We start from the raw sequence: 15,463 nt of genomic DNA on the forward strand, positions 1-15,463 counted from the left end.
CTGTTGGTGTCTGAACGGGAACCACTTCAGGCGAATTTTAGTAAAGTGCTGCTGAGTAAATGGTTTCTCCTCTTTGTGATGTGATGGGGTTACTGTTGGCCCCTTCGTGCAGTGAGTGAGATTGCCACCACTCCGCCCCCCGCCCCACACACACACTCCCCGCCATGAGCTGCAGTTTGCACTGGGACAGGGAGGAAGAGGGGGTAAAAAGGAAACAATTTAAGCTTTAATCCGCCGGCACAGGCTGAAGCACAGTTGATGTGTGGCCAAGAGGCGGATTTGGGGGCGGGTATTAGAGAGGCAGGGCAGACCAATGATTGCTGTTGTGCCTGACAGGGGAACAGTTTGATCTCTTCAGCCGTTTATAAAGAAGCCACTTGCACTGTGCTGAAATTGAACCTCTGGATAAAGTCCCTTCTTCCAGTGGGAGACAAGGGGAAATAACTTTCAACCCTTGGGACAAACTTTTCCCCCCACCCCGCCAGATGGTGCTGAGTTTTTAAGCAGTTGATTGCTAAGTTTCTTGGAAGGAAAGTTTCTTGTTGAGGAGCAGTTTTTAATGAACTTTCTGCCGCGGGATTAATCAAGTTGTGTCTCTGGGTGAAGATGATGCTCTTGTCTGCGCTGCTTTCTACCAGCTGCCTGCTGCTGCTGGATGCCAGGATCACCAGGCGCTCCCCCAGCTGCCCCCAGATGTGCGATGTGTCCAGCTGCCCCGAGCTGCCGGCGGACTGCCGGGCGGGGCTGGTGACGGACTCGTGCGGCTGCTGCCAGCTGTGCGGCGCCGCCGAGGGCGAGTCTTGCGGCGGCCGCGGGGATGAGGCGAGGTGCGGAGAGGGGCTGCAGTGCTCGGTGCCGCCGACGAAGAACCCGGCCAAGCGGCGGATCAAGGGCATGTGTGTGTGCGCCAACAGGGAGCCGGTGTGCGGCAGCGACGGCAGCACCTACAGCAACGTGTGCGAGTTAAAGGCAGTGAGCCGGAGGGCGCAAGCACTCAACCAACCACCCATCATCTTCATCCAGAGAGGAGCCTGCGGACTGGGTAACAGCACCACTCATAGATATGTACAACTGTGTACTGCATGCAACATCATTACTGTACACAAATACACTGTAACTGTAGGGAGCAGTATATAATACTTAAACTTTAAGTTATTATTGTCACATGTAGGCTCACATTCATACTGCTATGAAGTTACTGTGAAAATCCCCCACTCTGGTGCCTGTTTGGGTACACTGAGGGAGAATTTAGCATAGCCAATGCACTTAACCAGCATGTCTTTTGGACTATGGGAGGAAACCAGAGCACCCGGAGGAAGCCCACACAGACACGGGGAGAACATGCAGACTCCCACACAGACAGTGACCCAAGCCGGGAATCAAACCCGGGTCCCTGGCACTGAGGCAGCAGGACTAACCACTGTGCCACTGAGTGCGTGTAAAAAGTGCCTTTCCAGATATTATCAATGGGTCAACAATGCATTAACTATGATCTCTTAGGTCTTTTATTGCATAATTGTTACCTCTTGAGTTAGTGATTGTGACCAGCATTCTTATCTATGCGTTCTTGCACAAGTCTACACTTTCACTAATCTGCCACATTCCATATAAAATATTGGCCCTGAATTTCCATTCCCAAGTGGTGGGGTGGATAGGGGTTGTTCATACCTGGGAGGTGGCCCCCCGCCCCCCCCCCCACCAAAAGTTCTGCACATCAGCTGCCGAGACGTTGAAACTTCCAATGGGCCCTGTGCCTAAAACCATCCCTTACTCCAAACAGAGACCTCAGATGGCCCGACTCTCTGAGCAGAATAGTTACCCAGGAAAAGTTGAAGGATTAAAACCATTTCCAATTCCAGAGTGGCTACATTATTGACAGCCACCCCCCCCAACCACCCCAACCCCGGAATCCCAGCTGCCCTCCACAGACTACCCTCCCAACACCCCCCCCTCCCCCAATACCTCCCAAACCATCCTCCCCACCCCTCAGTTACCCTCTCTACCCCTAATTACCAACTTTCCCCTCACACTTCTCCAACTTCACTCCCAAAACCCTAAAAAGGAGCCTGGCTTTGCTTCCCCTGATGCTGCTGCCCTGCATTGCAGAGTCCCTGGCATAGGTTTCTCACCAGGCTCGAGTCGGACGAGAAACACGCAGCTTTTGGTTTAAGGCCAATAAAAAGGAACGGGGTGCCAATCCGACTGACAATCTGACTGTGATTGCCACTCATCAGAAGTCCTGGCCCAGTTGTGTGTGAGAGAGAGAGTAGGTGGTCTTCCTTTGCAAATTATTCAGGATGTTTTTGTAGTAGTTCAAGATTCTTTCTAAAATTCATTTTATTCCTAAAGTCAGATACATAAATATTTGTTATGGAAATGGGCCTGATTCTTTTTCGAAATCCCAGTACTATACGGTTCATACATTTGGAAATGCACAACAAAATCTTGTTCATTTACAGTTTATGCATTTTCCACAAGTTTAATTGCAGCATTGTTGTAAAATGTTTGTGTTAAAGCTGACATGTGTCAAGTAATGATTGTGGGCTAAAGACAATAGGTTTTTGTTCACTGTTTGGAGGGTAATCTGGCAGAATGCCAGCCTTATATAACCTGCCTAAAGGGCAAACTGGAATAGGTACATGAGGGAGAAAGGAATAGAAGGATATGCTGATAGGATAAGATTATGTAAGGAGGGAGGAGGCTCTTTTGGAACATCAACATCAACCTTTAGAGCTGTTGGGTTAAGTAGCCTGTTTCTGTGCTGTCATGTTTTATGTATTTCTACATCATTTTGTTACACTGCTATCAATAAAATTATATCTCCCCCTCAAGGGGAGAGCAACCTATGGGCATCTGGAGCTGTGGTAACTTCACCTTTTGCCTTTAGCACGGCACTTTATCTGACTCCACCAAATAACAGGAAGTCCTCACTTAACATCACCCTGCAAAACATCATTTTGAGTCAATGTCAATCTCTAATGAATGCCCTGTAATGTATTAGCATGCTGCTGCTGGTGCTGTTTCATGTGAATATCATTGTGTGCCTGGCCGTTCCGTGTAGCTGGGTGAGGTTGGGGAGCACGCAATTGTGACGGGCAGTTATGAGCCTCAGGCAGAATAGTGGCAGCCCAGATTTTTATTTGTGCTGGGCCCAGGTTGAGCTGCCCAGTAGTGGTTTTGAGTGAACCTTTTAAAGGCCAGTAGTTAAACACTCACTGCCTTCTACAATATAGATGGGTAGAGTTTGCACTGTGGCATTTTGTGAACTGTGCAAAACTATGGTTATCTCCCCACCACCATCATGATTGTCTTGAATTGTGTAATATTATTCATTAATTTTACGGTTACAAAGACATGCTTTACTCTAAATTTATTGTCCGGAAACCATTGATTGGATTTTCGTATTCAAGTGATTTGAAACAGCAGCTTCTAAAATAGCTGAAAATTTGCATCACTCTGCCTGATGAATTCCAAAGCCATTAAGTGGAACCAACCCATCAAGTTGCCCAGCAGAGCCAATTACTGTGCAGAAGCATGAATGAGATCACCACCTAATCCATTCACAGAACATTTTGTCAATCATCTGGCTGGGGACTATGCATTAAATGTAATGACCTCTGGCTGAGAGAGGAATCTACCCCAGCCATAATCCAATAACATTGAAACCGTCCACCTGGAAGACACTAGCCATGACCATATTTGTCTCATTGGTTTGTTGGTGGGAGAAAGGATGTTGTGACAAACCAGCTAAATCTTTTTGCATTTAAGAGGCTGTTTTCTCCAGCCCAGAAGCAGAGAGGACTCCAAAGTGGCAAGATCTCTGTGTGGGCTTTGTTCTCCTTTTTTCACCCATCTTGCAAGCTTGAACCATGTCTGCTATTTGACTTTCCAAGTGCCACAGACAGAGATTTTTAAAAAAACTCAACCCAGCAGCTCCTGTCTCCAGAACCGATACATGGGAAGGGATTTTACAGCCGTGCTCACCCCAAAACCAGAAAATCCTGCCCAAGGTCAACGGACCTTTGCATGATCTGCCCCCTGCCCGCTAAAATTCCCATGATGGGCAGGATGGGAAAATTCTACCCATAGTCTGTCCACATCTTCAAACTGCCTTGAAACTGAAACCAGAAGGTGCATTGAGCCCAGGCTGAATCCACCCAAGTCATCAACCTTCGAGAACCATGTGACTTTGGGATTATTTAATATAATTGGGATTTAAAATTATCCCTTAATCTATCCTCTCCCACTTTGTAATGTATTTTTGTATGTGTGAACCTGAGTCTGTGTGCGTCAGAATGTTGGAGTGTTTTTGTTATTTTTCTTAGACAAGATAAGTACAATGAATATCACCCTCTCTTCCTTTGAAAAAAAAGGCGACACAAACTTGTCTGGTTGTGTCTCTTAAACACAGTAAGAAGTCTCACAACACCAGGTTAAAGTCCAACAGGTTTATTTGGTAGCACAAGCCACTAGCTTTCAGAGCGCTGCCCCTTCATCAGGTGAGTGGGAGTTCTGTTCACAAACAGGGCATATATAGACACAAACTCAATTTACAAAATAATGGTTGGATGCGAGTCTTTACAGGTAATCAAGTCTTAAAGGTACAGACAATGTGAGTGGAGAGAGGGTTAAGCACAGGTTAAAGAGATGTGTATTGTCTCCAGCCAGGACAGTGAGATTTTGCAAGCCCAGGCAAGTCATGGGGGTTACAGATAGTGTGACATGAACCCAAGGTCCTGGTTGAGGCCGTCCTCATGTGTGCGGAACTTGGCTATCAGACTCTGCTCAGCGACTCTACGTTGTCATGTGTCGTGAAGGCCGCCTTGGAGAACGCTTACCCGAAGATCAAAGGCTGAATGCTCGTGACCGCTGAAGTGTTCCCCAACAGGAAGAGAACACTCTTGCCTGGTGATTGTCGAGTGGTGTCCATTCATTCGTTGTCGTAGCGTCTGCATGGTCTCTCCAATGTACCATGCCTTGGGACATCCTTTCCTGCAGCGTATCAGGTGGACAACGTTGGCCGAGTTGCAAGTGTATGTACTGAGTACCTGGTGGATGGTGTTCTCACATGAGATGATGGCATCCCATGGGGCGGCACGGTAGCACAGTGGTTAGCACTGCTGCTTCACAGCTCCAGGGACCTGGGTTCGATTCCCAGCTTGGGTCACTGTCTGTGTGGGTTTTGCACATTCTCCTCGTGTCTGCGTGGGTTTCCTCCGGGTGCTCCGGTTTCCTCCCACAGTCCAAAGATGTGCGGGTTAGGTTGATTGGCGATGCTAAAAATTGGCCTTAGTGTCTTGAGATGTGTAGGTTAGAGGGTTTGGTGGGTAAATATGTAGGGATATGGGGGTAGGGCCTGGGTGGGATTGTGGTCGGTGCAGACTCGATGGGCCGAATGGCCTCTTTCTGTACTGTAGGGTTTCTATGATTTCTATGATTTCTTCTATGATCCGCGTCGATGATCCGGCACGTCTTGCAGAGGTTGCTGTGGCAGGGTTGTGTGGTGTTGTGGTCACTGTTCTCCTGAACGCTGGGTAGTTTGCTGCGAACAATGGTTTGTTTGAGATTGTGTGGTTGTTTGAAGGCAAGAAGTGGGGGTGTAGGGATAGCCTTGGTGAGATGTTCGTCTTCATCAATGACCTGTTGAAGGCTAGTTGTCTACCAGATACACTGCAGGAAAGGATGTCCCGAGGCATGGTACATTGGGGAGATTAACCTGGTGTTGTGAGACTTCTTATTGTGTTTATCCCAGTCCAACGCCGGCATCTCCACATCATGTGTCCCTTAAAGCCATGGCACCTAACAGGTAAGCACCTCATTGAATTGGCGAGTATATTGTTTAAATCAAATCCTATTGTGGGGAAAGAAGGGAGCCATTCAACCCATGTTCATCTGATCATAATAGAAGTTTAGGGGACAATATCCATGGGATGGAAACCATAGACAAATAAGAAATTGGAAGTGGGAAATCAAATTAATTCCTAGAAGTATTTTAAAATCTTCCCGGCAGTTTTTTTTGTAGTTTGCAGTACTGGATATTTAAAATGTCCACAATAGAGGTCAGTGCCTTCTCAGAATAGAGTGAGATACTTTGGATACAAGCCCGAATCATTGAAGAGTTGAGGAATGCAGCCAGTATTAGAAATAGGCGCCCATCCAAAAGCTAGGAAATCCAAAATCCTGAAACTCATGGCCACCCATTTTTCATTTGAACCTGGAGAACAGAAGATGGACATAGAATCTGAAATATATAGGCTAGCATTAGCTGGAGCAGCGGAGACTGGAGGGAGAATTTCCGAGAACTCCAAGAATAAAGGAGAGCTGAAAGGAAGGAGGAGAGAGAATTCCAGGAAGGGAAGAGTGAAAACAAGCTCTCCATAGGGAAAGGTAAGAAAGGGAATTAAGGTAGCTTGACCCGAGTACAGAAAGAGCCACTGTATTCAGTGAGGACACCACTAGTGAGACAACTTCCCATAGCTCAACACTGAGTGTCCCATGTATTTACCCCGCTTATCCTCCTGAGTGTTGAGCTCTTAAAATACTCACAACTGATACCAAAGTTTGATGAAGGGATTGTGGAAGTGTTTTTGTCTCATTTGAAAGCTTGCAAAGAAATTAAAGTGGCCAACAGATGTTCAGACAGCTCTACTGCAAAGCAGATTAACAGGAAAAGCAGGTGAGGTTCATTCCCTATTGTACGATGGAATATTGACCGATTTGAGGTGACCAGAAATGCTATCCTGACTGCCTACAAGTTGTACTGCAAAACCTTCTGAACTTTCTGCAAACTTGTATTGAGTTTGGAAGAGTCAAACAACTTGCTCTCAATTGATAGACTCCACCTATGAGAACCTCAGAAACGGGAATTTCCTTGATGAGTTTAAAACTCACTTCTCATTCCATAAAGAGCCTTGTGGAGGAACAAAGAGTCTCCAAGGCCAGGCAAGGAGCCATCATGGCAGATGACGATGAATTAACACGCAAAGACCCTAACTTACAGTAAACATGTATCTGATGATGCCAGGGGGGAGGTAGGTGGGATAAATATGAATCTGAAACAGATTCTCAAAGACATTGGTTGTTTGTAAACTTTGCTTGTGGTGGGAGAAGGAGATTTTTGACATGAAAGCAGAGTGGACACTAGTGTGCTGGATGTTAGAGATTCCTTTAATAAAGATTTACCTGCAAAGCAAGCTAGGTACAGGGCTCATAATGGTGGGCGTTGTTGTTAGCATATCTTCACACCCACACTGTTTTTACATGGTGTGGAGAACAGTGGAAGGATTTCCGAGCTGATTATCAGCCTGTTGAACCATGTTGAACACTTCTTCCGTGGCCAATAAGTCCTGGCATTGGACTTGAACCCAGAACTTCTGGTCCAGGGGTAGGGGCACTACCACTGTGCCAAAAGGCTTCCTATGGTGGGAGTGACCCCAAGCTTGTCCATGCAGAGGGTAGACCTTTTATTGGGAAATGGCTTATCCATTCGGAAGGTAACATGCTCAAAGAGTCCCAGGGCAGTCCACAAAGACTGGGAAAACTGAGGGAAACAAACACAATTCTGCACAGATGCAGAGAGCTGACGAGAGTCTCAACAATCTGCCAGGAGGCGACAGAGCCAGTAAAGATTAAGGAAGCTACAGGAAAGCCAGTAGAATATAAAGGGGCCAGATGGATTCACTTGAAAGCCAAAGTGCTGGAACAGAGGCAGCAGAGGTTGAAGGAAATGCAGCAGATGTATGCATAACAGCGACCTTCTTCCAAGATTTAAATAGGGACCAGGAAATTTCCCAAACAGATCAACAGAAAGTTGTTGAAGTGCCACAGGTGAGTGCACCAGAAGCTGGACAGTTCCCTGTTGGCAATAGTGTCCCAGAGGATATGGGACAGATTGGGGGAAGCCCATTCCTGAAGTAAAGGGAAGGCAATACACCCTAAAACCATGGTGAGCACAAGGGAAATACAAGCGACATCTGTCTGGAATTACTCATTGGAAAATCTAATGGTTGGTTCCAAATTCAAATCTAACTAAATACAGCAATTCAGTTTCAGAGCCCACTAGAGTCAAAATACAGGAGGAAAACCCAGACCCACACAAGGTTCAAGAACAATTTATCACCCACTGACAGCTTAGAAATATGATTTATCAGCACATCAGAAAGAACGCTATTAAGCCCATGGGTTGTTAAAACAGCCATTAAGAGGTTAAGAACATTACAGGAAATGCAACAAGGCAGATAAATTAGCATTGTATTAAATCATACAATCCCTCCAGTATAGAAGGAGGCCATTCGGCCCATCGAGTCTGCACCGACTCTCTGATAGGGCATCTTACCCAGACCCTATCCCCGTAGCCCCATGTATTTACCCTGCTTATCTCCTCCTAACCTTCACATCTTGGGACACTAAGGGGCAATTGAGCATTGCCAATCCACCTAACCTGCACATCTTTGGAGTGTGGGAGGAAACCGGAGCACCCGGAGGAAACCCATACAGGCACAGAGAGAACGTGCAAACTCCACACAGTCAGCCAAGGCCGGAATTGAACCCGGGTCCAGGGCGCTGTGAGGCAGCAGGGCTAACCACTGTGCCACCGTGCCAACCTGCATTTCCCAACTGGAAGTTGTTCTTCTGGAGTTTGTGAAATCCAATGCCCTCAAACTCACGTATTGAGCTTGACCATCCACAAAGCCCAAACCCCCACAAAAGGCTCTAAAAATACCCAGAGTGCTAACACCAGACGTTAGTGAAAACCCAAATCCTCTAATTATAGTTAGCAGGAAAAAAGCTCTGGCGAAGGGTCGTCCAGACTCGAAACATTGGCTCTGTTCTCTCTCCACAGATGCTGTCAGACCTGCTGAGATTTTCCAGTATTTTCTGTTTTGTTACAGCTAACAGGAATTTAGACAGATAAAGGCCAGAAGGCACAAGGTTTCCAAAATGCCTTCCTTAATCTGGACCCCTGCACCAATAGAGATTTCATTATAATTGTTTCTGATCCAAAGAGGGTTTGAGGAGTTTGGACTTGTGCTGCAGCAACTATGCTCTGTTTAAGATGAATAGTTTGAGGATGGATGTGCTTATTCTTTTTTTTAAGAACAACATTGTAGTGAAATATTAGCACAGTAGCATTTCATTTTGCATTGCAGGAGATGCTACAAAACCATGTTTTATTTTTAGAAATGACTTTATGAATTTACTGGCTGGAAACCACTGATGTGATTTATGAAAAAAAAGACTAAAACCACATTCCATTGACGTGAAACCACAATTTATAAGATAGCTGAGATTTTTCCTCACAGTATCCCATTAAAAGCCATTAAGTGGAGCCAACCTGTCTGGAAAACCCACAGAGACATTTATCCTGAGGAGTGTGAATGGGATAATCTCTGAACCTATTCACAGAATATTCCAATGGGGACTGCATCTGAGATGTAATCACCACAAACAACAAAGTGTGGCTGAGAAAGGAATCAGCCCCAATAATAGTCTAAAAGCAAATGACTGTGGATGCTGGAATCTGAAACAACAGAAAATGCTGGAAAATCTCATCAAATGACAGCATCTGTGGAGAGAGAATAGAGCCAACGTTTTGAGTTAGGGTAACCCTTTGTCAATAATTGTCTGATCAAGTTGAAATCATCCACCTGGAATTCACCAGCGATGACTATATGTGGATCATTGGTCTGTTGGAGGGAGAGGGTGAAGTGAAAAGCCAGCAAATTCTTTTTGTGTTTAAGGTAGCTGCACTTTGCTGTCACTACAACTGCAGGGGTGCATTCACCCTGCTCGCTGTCTCACTGGCTACCCAGCTCCTGACCATTCACTGCCTCCTCCTCGCTCACAACTCTTGCTGTCTACAGGCAGCGAGCGGGTTAGAATGCATTGTGGAAAAAGATTAGGAGTGGGCCAGTGAGGGTGAACAATGCGGTGAGTGGGTCGGTGGGGGTAAGCAAAGCGATGAGTAGGCTGGCAAGGGTGTGTAAAGTGATGGGTGGGTTGGTGAGGGTCAACAAGGCGGTGAGTGGGTTGGTGAGGGTGAGTAAAGGGGTGAGAAGGGTGAGCAAATGGGTGACAAGCATTCACCAGCCCCACAACAATGACACAAGCAGCACCATGTATGTGCCAGTGGCAGAGTGGGTGCCAACCTCCTGTTCTCTCTGCACAAAGATGACAGCAGCGGCACCAACTCTCTGTTCAGTGTGGCAGTAGGAGATATTGTTTTAAGAAACTGTTTTCTCCCGACCAGAAACAGAGAAGCAGAAAAGATGTCAAAGTGGCAGGACCCTTGTGTTTGCCTCATTCTCTCTTTCCACTCATCCCACAAACTTGATCCCTGTCTGCTATTTGACTATGTATGTGCTGCAGACAGAGATTTCAAAAAGAACTGAACCCAGCAGCTGCTGTGTCCAGACCAGATAAATCATCCGACTGCATCTTTAAACCACCTCAACATCGAAACCAGGACCGCTGAATTCAGCCTGGGTCTACCCAAGTTATAAACCTACGAGAACCATATCATATCGTCTTTATTGGCTTTAAAATACGAGCCCAGAATTTCATTAGTTTTAAAATAGTTCAAGAACTGGGTTTTGTTGTTAGACACCACCTCACAAGCATCTGGCCCCATCAAGGTGAGGAAAACATTTACTTTATCCTCAGTTGCTATTTTATTTGCTTTCAGCCAAACTTGTACCAGTCCTCTTCGTTAGGTTTGAATTCTACTATCAATAAGCCTTAAGTGTCATCTTTTTCCAATCATACACCCTGCTGACTCAGTATTATCTAAATACGATGTACTCACAGAACAATCTTTCAAATTGTGCAATTTCCTCAAAATCAACTTTAGAAGTTCTAAAAATGTCTCTCAATGTTCTTCAGTCCTTAATTTCACAAATTGAAGTGCAAAAGAGAATTCCATCCCATCTTCATTGATGTCTTTCTATTGAATATTGCACTGAGTCAGACTAACATGTTCGCAATAGTAGGCAACCATTATTGAACAACTTTGTTTACACCTCCTCAGCAGTGAGGACGGCGGAATGCAACAATCAGCTGTTACAATATGTAGCAGAGCATTTTCCAGGATCCAATTGATGATGTTAGGTGAGGACTTCCTGTACTCCCCAGATGGTAAAGCTGAAAATCCATCAAGTGTACCAGAGTCAGAGCTAGATATATCAGGCCAAAAGCTATTGAGATGTCGATAAATAAGACACTAAACCCCAAGTAAGTGCTTTCGGTGAGAAGACATCTATTCAATCTTGACTTTTTAAAGCTGGAACTTGAAATGGTAAATTTACTGAGCGGATGAACTGAAACATCTCAAAGAGTCATAGAGGTTTACAGCATGGAAACAGGCCCTTCAGCCCAACTTGTCCATGCCGCCCTTTTTTTTAAACCCCGAAGCTAATCCCAATTGCCCGCATTTGGCCCATATCCCCCTATGCCCATCGTACCCATGTAACTATCTAAATGCTTTTTAAAAGACAGAATTGTACCCGCCTCTACTACTACCTCTGGCAGCTTGTTCCAGACACTCGCCACCCTCTGTGTGAAAAAATTGTCCCTCTGGACGCTTTTGTATCTCTCCCCTCTCACCCTAAACCTATGCCCTCTAGTTTCAGACTCCCCTACCTTTGGGAAAAGATATTGACTATCTAGCTGATCTATGCCCCTCATTATTTTATAGACCTCTATAAGATCACCCCTCAGCCTCCTACGTTCCAAAGAAAAAAGTCCCAGTCTATCCAGCCTCTCCTTATAACTCAATCCATCAAGTCCCGGTAGCATCCTAGTAAATCTTTCCTGCATTCTTTCTATTTAATAATATCCTTTCTATAATAGGGTGACCAGAATTGCACACAGTATTCCAAGTGTGGCCGTACCAATGTCTTGTGCAACTTCAACAAGACGTCCCAACTCCTGTATTCAATGTTCTGACCGATGAAACCAAGCATGCCGAATGCCTTCTTCACCACTCTGTCCACCTGTGACTCCACTTTCAAGGAGCTATGAACATGTACCCCTAGATCTCTTTGTTCTGTAACTCTCCCCAATGCCCTACCATTAACTGAGTAAGTCCTGCCCTGGTTCAATCTACCAAAATGCATCACCTCGCATTTGTCTAAATTAAACTCCATCTGTCATTCATCAGCCCACTGGCCCAATTGATCAAGATCCCGTTGCAATTGGAGATAACTTTCTTCACTGTCCACTATGCCACCAATCTTGGTGTCATCTGCAAACTTACTAACCATGCCCCCTATGTTCTCATCCAAATCATTAATGTAAGTGACAAATAACAGTGGACTCAGCACCGATCCCTGAGGCACACCACTGGTCACAGGCCTCCAGTTTGAAAAACAACTCTCTACAACCACCCTCTGGCTTTTCCAACGCCGGCATCTCCACATTCTGTCAAGAAGCCAATTTTGTATCCATTTAGATACCTCACCCTGGATCCTGTGAGATTTAACCTTATGCAACAACCTACCATACGGTACCTTGTCAAAGGCCTTGCTAAAGTCCATGTAGACAACATCAACTGCACTGCCCTCATCTACCTTCTTGGTTATCCCTTCAAAAAACTCAATCAAATTTGTGAGACATGATTTTCCACTCACAAAGCCATGCTGACTGTCTCTAATCAGTCCTTGCGTCTCTTACTGCCTGCAGATCCTGTCTCTCAAAATACCTTCCAACAATTTACCTACCACAGATGTGAGGCTCACTGGCCTGTAGTTCCCAGGCTTTTCCCTGCAGCCCTTTTTAAACAAAGGCACAACATTTGCCACTCTCCAGTCTTCAGGCACCTCACCCGTGACTATCGATGATTCAAATATCTCGGCTCGGGGACTCGCAACTTCCTTCCTAGCCTCCCACAATGTCCTGGGATATACTTCATCAGGTCCCGGGGATTTATCTACCTTGATGCGCTTTAAGACTTCCAGCACCTCCTTCTCTGACTGTTACTTGCGCATCTTGCATTCAACTTCTCTCCAATTCATTTGCTAACTTGGATGAAATGTAAAATGAAGTATCATTTATGAGTTTATTTGCAAATTAAGATGGGTTTTGTGCGAGAGAGAGAGAGAAGTCAGTGCCATTGAAATATAAATTTTGAATGAACATATTGTGAATGTGGTTCCAGGTTTTGGCAACTATTTCTAATATGTTTTGTGATGATCAATTTACCTAGATTGAAGTTGATATTCTAATATTAGGTTTGGAGGTACCTTGCCCTGATTAACTGTGGCCATTGCGGAACTCTATCCAAACATTCTGGTCATGTCCCTGGCTTGAGTGTTGCTGCTGGGGTCCTGAAGGTCTCATATTGCCCTCAAATTTTTCTCTGCTTGTATCCCTTCCAAAAAAGATGAAGGTGCATGGAACCTCCTGATTTATTCCAACACTTTTATCAATAAAGGGATGACTTCATCAGATATGTTATAATGTAGCTTTTGGATACATTACCTGGGATATTTACCAATCTGAGTGACAACATGAGCTTCACATGATCACATATGACTTCTTTCCAGAGACTCACTCCACCATTATCATTCCCATAATCTACCTATTTACATCCTCCATCATACTCTTTTGGACCTGGTTAAATAACTACTTACATGATGAGCCCAAGAGACTAGACATTAGATGACACCCAGTGAGCATTCTGATCCATTCTTCTCAAACTGATGCAAGCTTGATGACAACCAAGGGTTCACCATCACCTTTTTTGATCCTCTGTAAAATTTTTATTTTAAATATTAGAATATTTAAGCTTAATTAAGGGCGACTGTGTGAGCTAGCTGAAGTGGGGAGGTGGGGGGGGGTGCGGGGCGGGGGCAGGAGGGGGGAGGGGAGCAGGAAGGGGGGGCGCAACTTTTTCTAATTTACATTGATGACTTCAATGAGGGGAGTGAGGAATGGATGCCAAATTTGCAGATGACACAAAGATAGGTAGGAAAGTATTTTGTGAATTGGACATTAGGAGGTTGCAGATGGAAAAGGTAGGATAAGTGAATGAGCAAAAAGCTGGCAGTCAAGTATAATCAACGAAAATGTGATGTTCACTGAGACAGGAAGAATAAAAAGCAGAATATTCCTTGAACAGAGAATAGATGCAGAATTCTGAGGTGCAGAGGGATCTAAGTGTTTTCATGTATGAGTTACAAGAAGTTAGTTTGCGGTTACAGCAAGTAATTATGAAGGATAATGGGAAGATATCCTTTGTTACAAGGGGGGGCTGAACAACACAAAAAATGTTGGAAAATCTCAGCAGGTCTGGCACCACTTGTGGAGAGAGAACAGAGCTAACGTTTCAAGTTTGGATGACACATCATCAGAGCTTTATATTAAAGTAAGAATGCTATGCTTCAGTTATGCAAAGCCTTGGTGACACCACATCTTGAATACTGTGTGCAGTTTGGTTTCCTTATTTAAGGGAGGAGGTAAATGCATTGGAGACTGTTCAGAGGAGGTTTACTAGACTGATGCCTGGAATGTCTGTCTTATGAGAAAATGTTAGACAGACTGGGCTTGTTTCCACTGGAGTTTAGAAGATTGAAGGGTGACTTGATTGAAGTATATAAGATCCGGAACAGTCTTGACAAGGTGGATATGGAATGGATGTTTCTTCTTCTGGGTGAGTCCAGAACTAGGGGGCACTGTTTTAAAATTAGGGGTCGCCCCTTTTAGGACAGAGATGAGGAAAATCTTTTTTCCCTCAGAGTTGTACGACTATGGAACTCCTGCCTCTGGAGGCGGGGGTCATTGAATATTTTTAAGGCTGATAGTTTGCTGTTAGGCAATGGAATCAAAGGTTATTCAGGGTAGAAAGGAATGTGGAATTTGAAACAAAAACAGATCAACCATGTTCTTATTGTATGGTGGAACAGGCTTGAGGGGCCGAATGGCCATTCTCTTCTCCTATTTTGTATGTTTGTATGTTCTGTTCACAAAATATATATAGCCAAGTAAAGCGCTCACTGCATTCATCCATAAGAATATGGTACGTAACTGGCAACATACCATAATTTAGTAAAATATGTAAAAATAATTTGATTGAAATTAATTTTTTAATTAATTTAATTTTCTTTAATTTTGTTTGTGAAAAGCTCTGGGCCTGTTTTTCAGTCTTCTTTGTTACAATTTAAAAGAATGCATTTTCAAAGGGAATCAAACAGCCAAATTATTGAGAGGACTTTGCACAGGCTTTCCTTACAGATATCCGATAAGCACCTCAGCAAACACATAGTATAGCAAAATGCCAACCAGTTGGACAAGTTAATAGTATCCTGGAAATCTAGGGGAAGATCCTCTCTGTGCACCATGTTTAGTGATGTTGTAAACCTGATCTGTATGAATGGTTTATGATTTTGTAGCACCTCACACATGGGGACTGTTAGAATGTAACCGGTGACAACTTTGTTTTGGATGTAATGTGACCAATGGGAACAAG

The 15,463-nt window shown here is 44.6% G+C and overlaps 1 protein-coding gene across 2 annotated transcripts in view; it reads left to right on the forward strand.

Moving 5' to 3' along the window:
• Window positions 1-331: 331 nt before the first annotated feature.
• htra1b (HtrA serine peptidase 1b) overlaps window positions 332-15,463 on the forward strand; it is a 69,533-nt gene continuing 54,401 nt past the window's right edge. For both annotated transcript variants that reach the window (XM_078223352.1, XM_078223351.1), the window contains exon 1: window positions 332-1,042. In XM_078223352.1, the coding sequence (XP_078079478.1) occupies window positions 607-1,042 (436 nt within the window). In that variant the 5' untranslated portion in view covers window positions 332-606. The remainder of the gene's footprint in view (window positions 1,043-15,463) is intronic.

Source organism: Mustelus asterias, chromosome 11 (genome assembly GCF_964213995.1).
Source record: "Mustelus asterias chromosome 11, sMusAst1.hap1.1, whole genome shotgun sequence".
NCBI classification, from domain to species: domain Eukaryota; kingdom Metazoa; phylum Chordata; class Chondrichthyes; order Carcharhiniformes; family Triakidae; genus Mustelus; species Mustelus asterias.